This window comes from Lepus europaeus, unplaced genomic scaffold (genome assembly GCF_033115175.1).
Source record: "Lepus europaeus isolate LE1 unplaced genomic scaffold, mLepTim1.pri SCAFFOLD_3_1, whole genome shotgun sequence".
Lineage (NCBI taxonomy): Eukaryota > Metazoa > Chordata > Mammalia > Lagomorpha > Leporidae > Lepus > Lepus europaeus.
This window is the reverse complement of record NW_026909276.1, coordinates 12,578,002-12,596,407: the sequence shown is the minus strand read 5'-3', so window position 1 is coordinate 12,596,407 and position 18,406 is coordinate 12,578,002. Positions and strand designations below refer to the sequence as shown.

The 18,406-nt window shown below is 35.5% G+C and overlaps 1 protein-coding gene across 1 annotated transcript in view; it reads right to left on the bottom strand.

The window, feature by feature from the left end:
- The window catches only part of LOC133755219 (vomeronasal type-2 receptor 116-like), a 66,799-nt gene extending 52,862 nt beyond the window's left edge, over positions 1-13,937 (bottom strand). Inside the window, 11 exon segments of the mRNA XM_062185427.1 lie at positions 3,179-3,757; positions 3,760-4,026; positions 5,809-5,932; positions 7,386-7,450; positions 7,453-7,612; positions 9,718-10,042; positions 10,160-10,311; positions 10,314-10,526; positions 12,157-12,317; positions 12,320-12,634; positions 13,928-13,937. Coding sequence (XP_062041411.1) covers positions 3,179-3,757; positions 3,760-4,026; positions 5,809-5,932; positions 7,386-7,450; positions 7,453-7,612; positions 9,718-10,042; positions 10,160-10,311; positions 10,314-10,526; positions 12,157-12,317; positions 12,320-12,634; positions 13,928-13,937 — 2,371 coding nt within the window.
- Positions 13,938-18,406: the final 4,469 nt, after the last annotated feature.

The window sequence follows — 18,406 nt, the reverse complement described above, 5'->3', positions numbered from 1 at the left end:
TAATGATGTAGTGTAAGCCAATCCTTGTACAGAGAACCATAGCCTATCATGGTTAACTTTTTCATCATGGCTTCATCAACTTATTGATGTTATAAAATATACATTGTTTTATTGATGATGCATTTTAATTCAGTTGTGTGATTTGTTAATGTCATCAATATCCTATTATAAGCCAACCCTACTACTATTAAATTTAGGCCTTCTTGTGTGGCATTTTTTTTGGTGATATCAACTTGATGGAAATCATCTAAATTCTCTTTACAGCTATTTTATGTCCCCAAATTCTCAGAGCTATCGTAACCCATTCAGTCATTCTCAATTCTCAGTTGTTATGCTATTGAGCTTTTCTGGAATTCTAGAGAACTATAACTTTAACTTTAACTTTGAAGTTCTAGAGTGTAGCTATAGATTTAAGTATCTTTTCTTCAGGCTTTCTTGGTAATTACCAAGCTATTTGCTTCATTTCCATCATTTTTCCTTTATTTTACATTTTAAATGCAAGTTAATGTATTCTTTTTCAAATACCTTTGTATATGCTCATCACTTTATTATTTATTTATTTTTATCTTTTTAAAAAGGATCTACTTATTTATTTTAAAGGCAGAGCTAGAGAGAGAGAAAGAGAGACAGAGAGAGAGACAGAGAGACAGAGAGAGAGACCCTTCCTAAGTTCATAAACTTCTCAACTAGCTGCAAATCCTGGGGCTGGGCCATGCTGAAGCCAGGAACCAGGAGCTTCCTGGAGGTCACCAAGGTAAACAACAGGGGACCAAGCACTTGTACCATACTCCATTGCTTTTGCAGGCACATTAACAGGGAGGTGGATTGGAAGACCAGTCAGGACTCTACCCAGTGCCCATATGGGATGCTGGCATTGCAAGTGGTGGTTTAGCCTGCTGCAGTGCAATGGTGGTCCCCATGCTTAAACTTTATGATTACTACACAAAATAAAAGTTCTACTCACAGTAATCACAATATAATCTATACCTTAATATGAGAAAAAATTAATCTTTACTTTGTGTTTGAATATATGAATATTACCTTATTTTGCCATCAAAATAAGGCTATTGTTTGCTAGTGCTAGCATTGTGAACATGTGGCCTTTTTGTTGGCTCTTTCATTATGTTGACAATTCACTAAAGTTTTTTTAGGAAACCCAAGCAATTTTTATCTTTGAAGCTTTTAGAGCCATCTAGGGCCATGGTACATTTTTACTCTTACAAGGGCTTTTTTTTTTTTACCCTTTTTGGATTTTTATGTGATTATATTTCCCATTAATGTTGAAATTTTCAATAGTGTGTTTCTAGATGCTGGTGTTGTTTGAGATAATTTTGTCAGAGTCCTGATATTTTCTGGATTTTATTTCCTGCAATTTTTATGACTTTACCTGAAATATTAATGGATAATTATTCAATAATTAGGCTCATATTTTCTTGACGCTCATTGTTCCTACCAAAATGCTCTGTTCGCTCACAGTTACCACATCATTTTATCATAACATTTACATCCCTTTATTCTTTTCCCTTTGAATTCAATACTATTCCCTATATATAATTTCAGTTTCTTAGAGAATCATGGTCCTAACATCATGATTCTGTAGACACTTTGATTATTTTTTTCATTATAAGATTATCAGCCCTCTGAAACTTTTTAAGTTGTCTTGGAATGTTTCCTGTAAACAGTATCTGAACAGTCTGACAAAAATGGATTGTTTCATGCTATTGAATCATACACTTTTTGAAATTTTGGAATTTTTAGGGAACTCCAAATTTATCACTGGTGTTGAAATTTTCCATTGTTTCATTCTACATGAGGGAATCTCTCCATTTGGATTCTTCTGTAAAGTGGTATTTTCTTTTCGTAAGTTCCTATAATATGTAATAGTTTTTAAAATATAATTTTACACTGTTTTCATTAAATTCCTTTATATTTGTTTGGTAATTTGTAATTATCCCTACCAAACTATGCAGCTCCAAACAAAGTGATCACAATTTACAGTGATATGAATATCACTTTATATTTTTCTTTGATTTTATTACTTTCATTAGTGTATCAGTAACTTAGTGTATGCAAACAGCTAGATTGTTGGTTACTATCTGTATTAAAAAAGTTTATCAACTCAATGAAATCATGTTGATTTTTCTGGCCATTTTAATGGCATTGTTTTTCAGAGCTATCTATGCATAGTATTCTCTGTCACCCACTCAAGTTGAATTTCTTTTGCTATTTCTGCATTGTGATAAGATTCACTTTAATGATGGTTTTGAAACATCCCACAGTGTCATTCTAGACAATTTCGTCTTTGTTTTTGGTTTTCTATTAAGTTAAAGAGTGAAGTTTGTTTGATTTCAAATGCAGGAATTTTATATTTATTCTATATTTTTAATTTTAAAAATGTACATACAGAGAACACATTTCATTTATTTCACACAGTTTTTTTTTAAAGCTTTTAGTTAATGAATGCACATTTAATAGGTACAACTTTAGGAATATAGTGGTTCTTTCCCTCATACCCACCCTCCCACCACTACTCCTGTCCTACCTTCTACTCCCTCTCCCATCCAATTCTTCATTAAGGTTCATTTTTTAGTTTAACTTTATATACAGAAGACCAACTCTATACTAAGTAAATATATATATTTACATATATATATATATATATATATATATGTACTGTTTGAGAACAAGTTTTGAAGATAATTCTCATAGTACAACTCATTAAAGCCAGAAGTCCTATATGGGGGGTAAGTGCACAATGAATTTGGTTGTTAATTTAACAATTAGCACTCTTATTTATGACCTCAGTGATCTCCTGAGGATCTGGCCATGAGCTTCCAAGGCTATGGAAGCCTCAATTCCTGAGCCATCATCATTGCCTCCTAGGGTATATATTTTCAGCAGCTGGGTCAGGAATAGGGGCCAGGAACCAAACTCAGATACTGTAATATGGGATGTGGTCATAAAATTGTTAATACTAAATTACCACATTCAATGAAATTTTTAGGAGAATAAGCTTAATTAACTTAGTTACTTTATAGTATCAGAGTGCTACTTTAATGTGGGTTTTTGGTTACAAACTCTGAATGTGTGGTAGATACTCTTGAGAAAGAACTTCAGAATATCTTAGAATATTTTCTGTTGTTAAAATATTTTAAAGTATTCATCTCAGGTCTCATGCGAATAATGTAGCACTTGGGGACAAATATGCAGCCCAGGAGCCCCACACTGGAGGCCAAGATAGAGAAGACCTCCACAGCCACCATGACCTTCCCCTTGGTGCTGTAGTTGACAGGGAGGAAGGTGACCCAGACACTGCAGAATACCAGCATGCTGAATGTCAGGAACTTGGCTTCATTGAATGTGTCAGGAAGATTCCTGGATAGGAAAGCCACGATGAAGCTCCCCATGGCCAAGGTGCCCAGGTATCCTAGGACACAGCAGAAGACAGTGACCAAGTCCTTGTTGCACATAATGATGATGTGGCCATGCTCAGAGTGTGCATCTCTGTCAATAAAAGGAGGAGTGGTTCCCAACCAAATACCACAAAAAATCAGCTGGATCATGGAGCAGATAGGAATGACAGAGTTAGAAGCTCTTGATATCAGCAACTGCCTCATTGTTCTTCCAGGCTTCAGAACCTTGAAGGCCAGAATCACAATAATTGTTGCGGCCAGCACGGTAGAAACAGCCACTGTGAACACAAGACCAAATGTTATTTGCTGGAGGATGCAAGTGGCTGTGTTGGGACGGTCAATATGAGTAAGGAACAGAGGAAGCACAGGAGGAGGGAGATGAGCAAGATCTAGCTGAGAGACTGGTTATTGGCCTTGACTATGAGAGTGTCTCGATGCTTCATGAAGGCACCCAAAACTGCAGCTGTGATGACAGGGAAGCATAGGGCCATGCAGGTCAGAGCCATCCCAAGGGATTCCTCAAAATCTAAGAAGGTCACCAACTTGGAGAGGCAGCGATTTCTCTCACTGTTTGGGTACTCGTCTTCTGAACACTGAATACACTGCTCTGCATCTGTGGAAAAGACTCAGTGTTTCAATTTCACAAATTCTTATTTTTCCCCTGTTGTGGAAAATGTGAGTACAATTTCGCAATGCCTTTGTGAGTACTGACTGCCTCTGATGTAAAATCAGGCCATACTAAAGCATGTTAATTCACTCCTTACTCAGGGAGAATGATCATCTTCAGATACAATCAACACATCCACTCAAACAGCAACTTTGGCAAATGGGGTGATAGGTGGACCCTTCTTATGGCTCAGTTTTATCTCTGAGGACATGGATCCTCTCAATCTTTTCCTCTACTGTCTGCAATATATTTTTCATGAGAAGTCTCATATTGCCTTGAGTTAGGATATTTATCTAGGGTAATCAGATTTAAGGGTTTCCTTAGTCCTATTCAGTTGGATAAATAAATTGCCTAGACCTTCGAGGACATCTTACTATCAATCATATTCTAATTTCTAGAATTTTCTTTTTGTAAACTACTTGATATCTAGTAGAACAAGTCTTTTGTCATTTTACATTTTCACTTCTCTAGATTCCTCTAGTCATTTTTTCCATATACATGTTGAAAGGCTATGTCTGACTAGAAGACATTCAGATTTGAATGCAGTCGTGTTGGTTTTATACAATGATGTTGGGAGTAAATTTTTTTTACTAACTTATTCAAGTTAAATTATACTTTTTAAGTTTTGCACTCATTAATCACTGAAAGCATGATGACTTGTTAACTTTTTTTGTAATGTGACACATCAGAATAACTTGAGGCCTGCACTCTTGAAACATCTCACTTCTGTGATAATATCATGAAAGAAGTCATAGACTGCATCTCAACTAATGGGAATGTCTCTGTTTCAATTACATTTTACTTAAACACAGAAATCAGTATTCATTTGGCTACTTCTGCTGTAAGAGTCTGATTCAGTTTTTAGGGGTGGCACTCATGCAACAATACTGGAGGTCATTAGTTTTTTTATTATCTTCATACCTAAAAATACCTCTGCTCTCTCTGAAGTGATTGAATCAAATGTTTATGTTCAAAGATGATGGTAATTGAGTGATACTTTTGAGAATTTAAAACATTACAAGTCTATTTCTTGTATTTTGAACAATGGAAATATTTTTTCATTAGGCCTAGTACGTTTCTACATTTTTCAACAATTAGGTTTTTGGTACATAATTCATTAAATAGTTATTGAATACAAAAGCTTAAAAGAAGCTTAGGGATACCAAATTGTCTTTTCTTAGGATGTTGCATTTCCAGGTTTTCATTTTGTCTCTTTTCCTTACTGCATTATTTCAACAAAAACACAAAGTTGTAGTATTAATTATATGTACTTAATACAATGCATCATGTTACATTTATGGTGCAAGAGAAATAAAATGTTTTCTAGTACTTTGAGTGCACTAGTTCTTGTTAAAATGCTTGTTTCCAGGCTTCTAGGGACACATTGATTACCTTGATAATTACATATTCTCATTTCATGATGAAACTTTTGCATGGTTTAATAGATGATCTCAAATTAGTACTATCTCTCACTGGATTCTAAAGACAGATGTTTGCTAGCATCGTTTCCAAAGTTGAGTTTAATAAGCTGAATACTGCCAATAAACAATCTACATATATTGGAGTGGAGGTAGTGATCATAAAATAGATTAATTGAAAAAAATGGGTGAATGTGTGCTTTGAGAACAGTGATACACTATGATCCTACTGAAAATATCTTTGGCTTCCTTTATTTTTTTAACAGTTAAGCAGTGCAGTTTTCAATGGGGGAAGTTATGTATTTTCTACCTGTATGATTAGAAATATCTCTCTCTGGACAAAGAACACATGTATAACAGCAGAGAGGTTTTCCTTCCTGTGGCACTTTTCTAAATCCAGGAACACAGCTCTGGCTACACACAGATTTGGGAATCTGAGAAGAAAAGAGAAGCATTTGTCATGATTTTGCACATCATCAGTTACTTTGCCAGGATGTCAATATTTCCCCCCTCACAACAGAAACTTGACATGCAATTTCAGGTTGCCAGTACATCTCATAACCCATATTGTGCTGATATTACTTAGACATATAATAGAGGTTTTTATGATCAAGTTTCCTGCTTTATCAACATTTTACCAAATATTATGAAGGTACCTGATTAATTTCTTTTTTTTTAAAGTATGTTATCTTTTTTATTTATTTGACAGAGTTAGACAGTGAGAGAGACAGAGACAGAAAGGTCTTCCTTCCATTGGTTCACCCCCCAAATGGCTGCTACAGCCGGAGCTACGCAAATCCGAAGCCAGGAGCTAGGTGCTTCCTCCTGGTCTCCCATGCAAGTGCAGGGGCCCAAGCATTTAGGCCATCCTCCACTGCCTTCCTAGGCCACAGCAGAGAGCTGGACTGGAAGAGGAGCAACTGGGACTAGAACCTGGTGCCCCTATGGGATGCCAGCACTGCAGGAGGAAGATTAACCAAGTAAGCCATGGCACCAGCCCTGATTACTTTAATTTCATAGATCACCACCTTCATTCTGAGTATTTGTCCCCTCTTATTGAACCATTTCATTCAAAACATTTTCAGTGAAGGTTTCTATGTTGTAATGATTAAAAGCACTTGAATGTCTTAGTGTATTTTCATCATGTTCTCACTGGTGTTTGTATAGAAGATTTTATATTGTCTATAAAAGCATAAGACATGTACACACACTTTCAAATTCACTCAAAGCAAAAATCATGATATTGTGTTGTAAACTATGGATTTTGTTTTACTTCTGGGCTTCTTAGTTTAGAGAGAGCATACATTCTGAAAACTACTAACTCATTTGGGATGCAAAAAATGATGTTATATAAATCACACAAAATATTGTCTGGAATAGTCCAGTTGTGAAAAGATGACAGAAATGCTCAAAGCTTTGAGATTTATGTACAACATATATTGAAGACTGAATGGCATGCACAATTAAAAATCAAAATTGTAATAATATATACAGAGGTAATAACATCAACTCATAATTCAATTGTGCTCATAGTATATTAAAATAATGAGTACCTACATCATATATGATTAAGGATTTCAGAATATAAGGAGAACATACTTAATATCTGTAGGTCTATATTTTGATCTCTACTCATAAATTTCGTGTATTCCTTTTGCTCAGTTGTTGTATGAATATGTATGACCCAACCAAAAAAAAAAAACCAGTAGCATATATATAATTACACTTTCTATATATGTTAGCTCAGAATATGTATAATACCATATATTTTGAATCTGAGGTGTGAAATGTGAATTATATCCTAGTTTAAAAGTGTCACATTTAATCTTGTCTCAATAATCTATTCAGATCATCCAATATGTGCTGAACATTGATACAGAATCTTACCTCTTTGAATGCAAGAGGCCATTCTATCATCTCTTCACTGATGACCAAGACTTGTTCATGTGGACTTTGGAGGAAAACTCTCCAATTTTAACCAACAATTGAAGACCACCAGGAAAATTTCCAATGTTCTGGACATCATACTGTGCCATATAGTCTCTTGATTCATGAAAGGATATGTCATCCCCAGCACTGTTAGTAAATTTTATTTTCTTTAAAAATGGATGAAGCTGAAGGACAAACATAATTGGAAAGAGGGAGATAATTCAAAGGAGTAGCAGGGAATGCATGTGTACTAAGGAATCGTTTTCCTCCTCCCTAACATTTTTAGATTTTTATAGAGGCTTACATTTTGTTTGGTTTGTCACCATCACATGGGTTCAATTCGTAGATGGTTTTTACTTCACAAACCCAATAGAGAGTATTTATTCCAATCAGAAAAATTGTAGAGTGTGGCCTAGAGAGTGACTTTTGGGATCTTTGGCAAACTCCTTCATGGAACTTTAGTTGAGACTTTGTGGAAACTAACCCTAATTCTTCCATTTGGGCACAACATGGATTTATATGTTAAATACCTTCATTATGGTGGTGGTATAACAGGTATATGCATATGTGTATACTATTTGAAATGTAATATAATTGAATTAAATATTAGTGTCTTTCATATAGGTTAATTGAAAATCCATGAAAAGATTTTCATAATAAATGTTTTCTAAAAACTAGATATTGCTGATAGTTTAAGTAGGTCCAAAGTTATAAAATTCTATGATATATATGTCCATATGTTATAATTTTTATGCATCAATTTAGCTTGAATATAATGAACAGAGTTTTTTTTCTCTCTCTCTACCCTTGAATTGCTTTTTGTAGAAAATAGGCATATCTTTTGTTGTTACAGAGTACTGTATAATCAAAAACAAAATTTCAAATCTGTTGATGATAGGATATTATTAATGTGTGTTTTCCTTTACCTTCTGGGCCTCATGACATATGCTACAGGATAAAATTAATGTCTTATTCTTTAAATATCTATTATTATATCTTCATTAAATTGGAGTAGATGAATCCCAAATAATCTATACTTTATCTTTGAAAGACCACTTGACAAAGTCACTTACTTTTCTAAGTAATATACAAGCAAAGTACAAATGGTATATGAAAGATTATTATTATATGTAAGCATAGAAATTATATGGAGAAGTACTGTTCATGATGTGAATTTTTACATATGCCTATTTTCTTTTATACAGGCTTTAAATTCATTTGGTTCAACAAATTTGATAAATTTATTTTTCCCTTCTATGTTCAGGCAGGAAATTCTAAATATATTTTATAAGTAGGTAATGGATTCAAATATACAGGACTAAAATCCAGACTAGTTAATCTGTAACCCAAGAGGCATACCTTGTCCTTAGGTATATCCTCAGAGTTCTTATATTTAACAATGGAGTGTCAGTCTTTGATCCCTGATGGTTGCAGATTTTCTAAATGTAGTCATGCCTAACAGCACTGGATTTCTCAAAATCAATATAGGTATTATCTAGAATCCATTTATATTTTCTCCAAAAATTTCTCATAGAGGGAATAGTTCACGGTGTGTATGTATATATGTATGTATATACACACATACATATACATATAAATGAAGTTGTTGCTGTAAGATATGGTCTGCAGGCCATATGGTCTGGTTTTGTCTGCATTCCAATGAATAGTTTTAATCAAGTTTTTCTTCTTATGCTTTGTCACTAGTTGTATTAGAATATTTTACAGCATATCATCCTGCAATAGAAAATATTGTTATAGGGGCATAGCAGATTAAGCTTCCACCTGTGATGCTGGCATCCCAATGGGCATCAGTTTGAGACCTGGCTTTTCCAGTTCTGATCCAATGCCCTGTTAATGTGCCTGGGAAAACAACAGACGATGGCACTAGTGCTTGGGTCCCTGAATCCATATTGAAGACCCAGAAGAAGCTCCAGCTCCTGGCTTTTGCCTGGCATAGCCCCAGCCACTGGGGCCATTTGGGGAGTGAATCAGCAGATGGAAGATTCTCCACCCCCCGCCTTGATCTGTCTCTCTTCTTCTCTCTGTAACTCTGTCTTTCAAATAAGCAAAACATAAATCTTTAAAATCCTTGTGATAATGTCATCACAGAATTTGAATTCCTAGCCCATTGTCAGAATTCTTCAAATACAAATAATAATTACAGTGATATCAATAACTAGGGTGATATGAAACAATATTTTCTATTATTCCGGATCTTAATGATCTTGACATAAAACCAATCAGATGCCATCAGGTGCTCAATACATGTCCTGTTCTGAGGTATATTTACCTGCCAGGGAAGAAGCATAGGCTGGGCTGTATCTCCTGGGGATCCTGTTTCTGCTTTCTCCAAAAGCATATTATGGAGGACATGGGCAACTGCATACACAGCATTGTAGACCAAATAACTGGAGTCAGATATGGTCATCATGTCAATGTCTCCAGGGAAAAATTCAATGGAAGCATTTGGTGGGCACACTCCAATTTTTCCACAAAGTGACCCAGCAGGTAAACAGTCAAAAATGTGGAGCCACAGTTTACTCAGGTAGAAGTCTTCTGGGTATTGGGAAGGGCTCACTGTCTTTAGGAAATGTTTGAAGCCAGGAATTTCTCCCCTGTGGGGAGAAAATGAGAAGCCTCCATGCAAAGAATGTAGCATGTGGTATGTCTCATGTACGACAATATCCCACTTTGCTGCCATGACCCACACCTTCCCTGTGGTTAAAAACTACGGTCCTGCAATGCCCACATTGATGAGGCTCCTTACTTCTCCATATAGTATATGGACATTTGCAGATGAACTTCTGAGCCTAGTCAAGAAACTGATATCAGTTGATGCAAACATTCTCTTAGTAGCAGGGAGTTTCACTTCAAAAGCCACACAGAGACCTTTTTTTTTACCATCTCTGCTTTGAGATCTTGAAGAAACCACTCTCCTTTTGTATCTTCAGATACAAAGAGTGCCACCCACGTCCAGCCAAAATGCAGCAACAAAGGGATCATTCCATAAACTAGAGAACTATTATTGATAGCCATCTGATAGAGAGATGGAAACTGGTCTTTGTCATTTAGCATGGGATCAAATGGGCCATATGTTAGCTGAAACAAAAAAAATAATTATCATGACTATCATTTCAGTGGCATATGGAATTATCTCTGTTGGGGAGGGTGAAAGATATTTATTAAAGAGAAGTATGTGAGCAGAAAATTATTGGGTACAGGGTGACTGCTGTGGAGATAATTCAGTTCTCTCATTCTACACACAGAAAAAACATTCCCAAAGTCAACCACTTTTAGAAGAAATGGATTCTTTATTCATAGCATTAAAAATGGATGAGATTCCTATGTGTTCTTAGTGACTTGAGTGGGAATGCATGAACTTTGGATGCAGTATCACTAAGGTAGTTGTTTTTTCCTTATTCTCACCCTGTAAGACTTGTGGACCAGAGCCTACTCCTCCAGCAACTAGTATGGGACATAAACTCCAACAGAGAAATAAATCTTTAGTACATTATTCTCTTAATAATTTGGAGTTAACTTAGCTTTACAACATAACAATTTATTATGAAGAACACAATAAATTGCCATATTTGATTTTTGGTAAAATAGTTTTAAAGCCCCACATTCTCCTATGCTACTGTGATCTGTGTTCGGCAGGAATACAGAACCTGGAAGGCAGTAGTGGTGGCTTGATTAGATTAAAAACCTTACACCGACGCCGTGACTCACTAGGCTAATCCTCCGCCTGTGGCGCCAGTACCGCGGGTTCTAGTCCCGGTTAGGGTGCCGGATTCTGTCCCAGTTGCTCCTCTTCCAGTCAAGCTGTGGCCCAGGAAGTCAGTGAAGGATGTCCCAGGTCCTTGGGCCCTGCACCTGCATGGGAGACCAGGAGGAAGCACCTGGCTCCTGGCTTCAGATCGGTGCAGTCGTAGCAGTCATTTGGGGGGGTGAACCAACGGAAGGAAGACCTTTCTCTCTGTCTCTCTCTCTCACTGTCTAACTCTGCCTGTCAAAAAAATAAAAATAAAAAAAAGATCCTTATACCAAAATAAGAGACCTGGATTGATTTCCTAGATTTCAGAGTCTGCAATATACAGCTAAACAAGCATTATGGTGAATATTTAGTGAGTAAACCAACTATTTCAGTGTCTCTGGCTGTCCTTGTTTTCTACTTCTCAAATAAAAACAATTTGTGATATGAAGAGTTGCAAATGAAACATTTGCTGTTAGACTTGTGAAGAAATCTGCTTGGGTAGATGTAAGTCAGATTTAGATAGACAGTCAATGAACACTACTCTAACTACTCAACCTCAATCACTCGTTAGTATCTTTGAGGAGATCCAATTTTCAATGTTGCCTTTAAGGAAAACCAGATATGGTTGTGCACACCCCTGTAGATAGCCCTATCCTAGGATAGAAGATTCCTCTATGATATGGATAGCTCTTTTGAGGCACAGAGCTCTGAGTGTTCTGCAGACAATATTCCTGGATGGATGTATTGGCACTAGAAAGTAATCTGAGTGAAAGATCTCCATAACCACCCCTCACTCCCTTTCTTACTCTCCTTTCACCTGTTAATAATTTCACAACGCTGGACATTCCTGGGTATCTCTTTTAAACCATGGTGTGATGTGTATAGTTGGCTTCCACATTTCCCATTCATCAGAGGTGAGAAAATGGTAATGAGGGAGATTCAAATATCTCTCTGCAGAGTTCACAGCACATTTACCTGTGGGATTTTGTAGAGCTCCAACAGCATTCCAATTTCAGCAGAAAATGCTGCTGTACTTCCAGCAATAATTGCAACTGATTTTTCTTGTGTCTGGCAAGTGTAATTAGGGAGAAGTATATTGTCTCCAGAAAGCCAACTCAGAGTGCTCCACAGATGAACTGATCACTGGAAAAAGCATTGTAGAACTGGAAGCCCAAAGACAAATTGGGAAGTAGGTGGCTGTCTTTATTAATTTCCTGGATGGTAAAGTGAAAGGTCAGCACATACTGGTAGTTCTTCCACAACCACCTAGGTAGAGGGGCAGCATTACAGAGAAGGGTCAGATCATGAATTTCAGGGAAGACCCCCAACCAAGCCCTGAAGTTGCAATGAGCATACTCAGGCTTGCATTCAGTGATCCTCCAGCCCTGCACATTGAGATGGCAGGACTTAAGTTCCAAGGTCTCTGGAAGATCTTGAAATGGGATTTTGATTCCTGAGAAACAAAGTGTGTCATGTGTACACTCATCTTCATTAACTCTTTAGAAAAGTCTTTACTTATCAAAATATGGGAACCCATCTCTCCTTGAAGTCAAAAACTAATATAAAAGCATTTTTATTTTCTTTTAGTTCTTGAATAGTTTATATGATACCTACGTTGCTAGTTGTTCAAACACTGGGAAGTGGCATCCTCTGTAACCATACTGAATCATTTTTCAGGGTTACAACCTATAATTTTATATTGTAATATATCAACTGAGGAATGCAGATTTGCTAAATTACATTTACCTTGAAAATGAACATTTGATTCAGGACTTCTAAATCATTGTTAGAGAACTCATGACATTTATTTAGTTTACAGTTTTTCTCTGCACTGAATTATCCTCATCAACTCACATTTTATGCTTGAAAGTTCTCTAAATTTTTCTAGGTATCTTCACCAAAATCATGAGCTCGTTTTGGAATTTAATAAGAGTAATCACACTCTATGTGTCCAAGATTATGGATGCCCTATCATTCTCAGGATGATTCTTTTGTATTTTCCTTATAATTGGTCTGAGTATCTTCTATTTTTTATATTCCATCTATAATTTGAATCTTATAAAAACTCTTCTTAATAAATTTTGTCATGCTATACATATTTATCCAATCATACTTTAGTTCATCTGCATTGATTCTTATGCTTTGATGTTGGGATTAATAATATTATGTGATGAAATTTATATGAAATTTTTATGAAACATTTTTATACAGTTCCCAAATGGCAGAATTTTATATTTAGGAAAAATTAGTATTTCTATTGTAAAAAATCTTGTGTATATAATTTTTACATATGAAATTTTAATTTTTATACTTTTTCCTAAAGAAATGTTGCCTTTATATAAATACTTGAACCAGAAAGGTTTTTAGTTCCTATTACAGTCTTGTTATACCCTAAGTATATCCAGAGCAAAAATTAGACTATTGAGAGCTACCCAATATTTAATTTAATTTAGTTGAAGGGGAAATCAAGAACATTAGTTTTTAAATTTTTCATCATTTTCTCTTATTGTGATGATTTTTCTTTTTGTAGGAAAAATTTTTATTCTCTTCTACGCTATTTGTAGCTCTTGCTGTCAGCTGGAAGAAGATCAGCATAATTCTATTTCCCTAGTAAAGGCATGTAAGGTATTAAGCTTTAGATCCTGCACAAATGCGATAGAAAATCTGTAAGAATCATCAACTTCAAAATGAGATGTGTAGGATTACTTTCCATATTCTACTAAAGCCCTTATATAGGCTGCATTACCAGTATTCATTACTACTATTTCCACTATATATAACTATAATCTAACAAAGTGAGGACTTCTCCAATTACCAGGATCCTCATTTCATCTTAACAGAAATTCAGAGTATAAGAAATTTTCTTCCAAGATCTAGAATATAGCATTTCATTCTTTTATCACCTGTAGAGTTTCTGTTGAGAATTCTGCTGTTAGACTATTGGATTTTCCTTGATACATAGCTTTATATGGGTAAGGTCTCTACAGTATCCTGCTGCTCTTTCACTGCTACTGTTGGCTCTATAAGTCTTGGAAACACCTATGCCTTTCCTGCAGGGTCTGATGAAGGCTCTGTCTCCATTCCACTGCTACAAGACCATGGCTGCCAGTACACAGTCCCAGCATAATCTATGGTTTCATTTTGCTTCATTGATAAGATACCTATCCTGTCTTGCAGATCCAGAGTTGTGACTGTTAGCATTACAATCCTCAAAATCATTTCTATGTAATCTTCAGAATCAGGGGAAATCTTGTCTACACTTCAGAGTTCCAGACCCACACCTGTCAATCCCCACAATGACCTGTGTTCACTCTGTAGGAACTGAGCAATGTCTCCTTTTATATTTACAAGAGATGGGGCTGAGGATTTTGGTGCTGTAAGTCCCAGTGTTACTACTCAGTATTACTTCCCATCCACATCACTAATTGCAGGTCTACAATTATCAGTTCCAGAAGCACGTGCATCACTCAGGCTTGTCTGGTGACATAGTAGGACAGCCCTTCTTGTGCATAACAGACTAGAAATGTGGCTACTATCACCACAAACCCTAGTGAAAATGACATACAAGTCTCTGGGGTCTGAAGACATACATCTTTGGAAGCCCTCATCCATTAGAAAATACAACCACTACCTCAATGAACTGTAAGAGACAGGACCATTGTGGGACACATAGAATTACTGATATTGATTAGACCTGTAAAGATCCTTTGGAGGTTAGAGTCCTGGGGTTACCTACAAATAAAGCCAAAGAAACTACACAAGTGGAACCCTGTTTTCCCATGAAAGGTACTCCATAAATTAGAAACTATTCTATTACATGTGCAGATGCCTGTGTAGGAACATAATGCAAGTGAAGAGGCAAAGAAGCATGGAACCTCCAAAAGAACACAATAGCTATCCAAAAGTAGATTCTGATGTGAAAGAAATCTATGATTACCTAAAAAATGATTCAAAATAATGATCCTAATGAATCATAATGAGATAAAAGTAAATACAGATAGTCAACTCAGAAAAAAAAGGAAAACTATGCATGATATGAATTAGAAATATGAAATGGAGAAAAAAATATTAAAGAGTCAATCAGAAATTTTGGAGATAAAAGGTTCTGTCGTCCAAATTAAAAAAAAAACACAATTGAGAAATTTACCAACAAAATAGGCCAAGTCAATGAAAGAATTTCTGATCCTGAGAACTTGAAATTTGAAATAAAGTGGGCAAAAATAAAAAGAAAGTATCTTAGACAAAGAAAACCTGTGAAATATGCATAATTTCACCAGGTGAACAAATATTCCTATTATAGTGATACCTAAAGGAGAATAGAAGGAAAATGATGTTGAAACACTACTGAATGAAATAATTGTTGAAAACTTCCTAAGTTTTGAAGGAAATATGAACAACCAAATATAGGAAGCTCAAAAGACCCCATCCAGAATCAACAAATAGAAACTTTCTACAAGGCATAGACACACTGGCAAAAGTCAAGGTTAGTGAAAGATCCCCAAAGGCATAAGACAAAATTGTCAAGTTATCTATCAGGGAAAATCTAATAGTCTAAGAGCAGAATTCTCAGAAACTCTACAGGTGTGAAAAGAATAGAATGATATATTCAAGATCATGGAAGAAAAGAACTTACAATATTTATTACATCTGGTAAAACTATCTTTTAAAAGTGAAGCAGAAATAAGACTTTTACAAGACAAGTAAAAGTTGAGAGAATTCATAACCTCCAGACCAGACCTAGAGGAAATCCTGAAGGCAGTCCTACATTAAAACTGAAGTCCAACAAATATGAGGGGTTTCATATATTTTGTGAAGCATGAAATTAAAATACACTCATTTTTGTTCAAAATTATTTAAAATCATAAAGAATATGCATGTTTCAAGAAATTTTTGCACTAAATTTAACCTACCATTTATTTCCTTATTACTTGTTTGATATTTACCTAATTCAAATTAATTCCATAGACAATTAGACAGTTAAAGAACTACTTCATTTTGCTTACATGAAAAAATATAAGAGATATATTGATTACCAATTTAAGGTAGAGTACTGCCTTCTAATTTCTCCACTTAGCCTAGGAAAATACCAATTCAGTTATTTTCAGAATATGTTTGTCTTAATACAATACTTCCAAAGATTGTAATAGTAGTTGTGATATTAATTTAAATATTTTTACACCTAGTAAGATGCTGTTATGAGTTTATGTTTTGTTGACAGTAATTATACATATCTACAGGCGACAGTGTGAAATTTTAATCCATATATACAATGTGTAATGATCAAATCAAGATAAGTAACTTTTTCCCTTCTCTGACATTACAACTCATGATCAGAGCATTAGAATATCTTTCTTTTACTTGCTCGTAAAATAAAGAATACATTACAATGAACTGTAGTCACGCCACCAGTCTATGTAACACTAGAAACTCATTCATATAATCTATCTCTGATTTATTACCAAGTACTCCAAGTAGTTTTTACAAGTTCTTAATTAATTAGTTTGAAAAAAAAAAAAGAAACACATAGTGTCTTGGCTTTCCAAAGAAAGACCTAAATGAAAGATCTCAGCGAGTGAGATCCCAGTGGAAAGTACGGGGCCATCAAAGAAGGAGGTACCTTTCTCTGAAGGGAGGAGAGAACTTCCACTTTGACTATGACCCTATCGGAATAAGATCGAAGTCGGTGAACCCTAAAGGCTTCCATAGCCTCAGCAACTCATGACTAGAGCCTAGGGAGATTACTGACGCCATAAACAAGAGTGTCAAATTGTTAAGTCAGCAACAGGAGTCAATGTGTACTTACGTCCCATGTGGGATCTGTCCTTAATGGGTTGTCCAATGTGAAGTAATGCTATAATTAGTACTGAAACAGTATTTTTACACATTGTGTTTCTGTGTGGGTGCAAACTGATGAAATCTTTACTTAGTATATACTGAATTGATCTCCTGTATATAAAATAATTGAAAATGAAAAAAAAACTTGGTGTTAAATTGGAAACTACATAGAAAATTAATCAATTTTTTAAAAAAAATCATGTAGGATCTCTGTCATTAATGTGCTGTACACTGTGATTTAATGCTGTAACTAGTACTCCAACAGTATTTTTCACTTTGTGTTGCTATGTGAGGGCAAACTGTTGAAATCTTTACTTTATATATACTAAACTGATTTTCTGTATATAAAGATAATTGAAAATGAATCTTGATGTGAATGGAAGGGGAGAGGGAGTGGGAAAGGGGAGGGTTGTGGGTGGGAGGGAAGTTATGGGGGGGGAGCCATTGTAACCCATAAGCTGTACTTTGGAAATTTATATTCATTAAATAAAAGCTTTTTAAAAAAAAGAAAAAAGAGACACATAGAGAAAAAGAGGGAAAGAGAATATAACCATTCACTGTTTCACTTCACAAATGTCTACCACAGCTGTGGCGGTACTAGACCTCAACAATGGTTTAGATATGACACCAAATGCACAGCTGGCAAAAGGAAGCAGGACTGAAAAAACTAAAACAAAAATATTTCTGCATACTAAAGGAAAAATTAAAAAGAATGCAAAGAATATACAAAATATTGGCAAACCTAGTATGATTAAGGGAGTAATACAAAGACCATACACAACTCAAAACAAATATAATAAAAAGTGGACAAAGGATCTGCTAAGTTTTTCCAATCAAGATGTGAAAGCAGCAAACAGATATTTGAAAATGGGCCCTGCACTGCTAACCAAGACCACAATTTTATTACCTCACATTTGTAAAAATGGCTATTATCAAAAAAAAAGAAAAAGAAAAAGAATTTAAGGTGGCAATGAGGGCTCTGGGCTTTGAACTTATGCAAGTATCAAACTGGCACATTTTACCTAACAAATATGTAGAAAATTTATATAAAAAAGGAAATAAACAAAATTAAGGGGCAGGAAACATGACTTTTTCACTGTGATGACACAGAAATTGTCTAAAAATGATGTTGAAAAAGAAATTCTGAAAGCTTTCAAGCTCTTCAGTGATGATGAAATTGAAGATATGGAGGGACTCGTGTTGTGGTGTAGTTTTTTAAGATACTGCCTGTAGTGCTGGCATCCCATATGGGCTCCAGTTCAAGTCCCAGCTGTTCCATTTCCAGTCCAACTCTTTGCTATGGCCTGGGAGAGCAGCAGAGGATGGCCCATATCCTTGGGCCCCTGCACCCTCATGGGCGACCTAGGGGTGGAGGAGCTCCTGGCTCTTG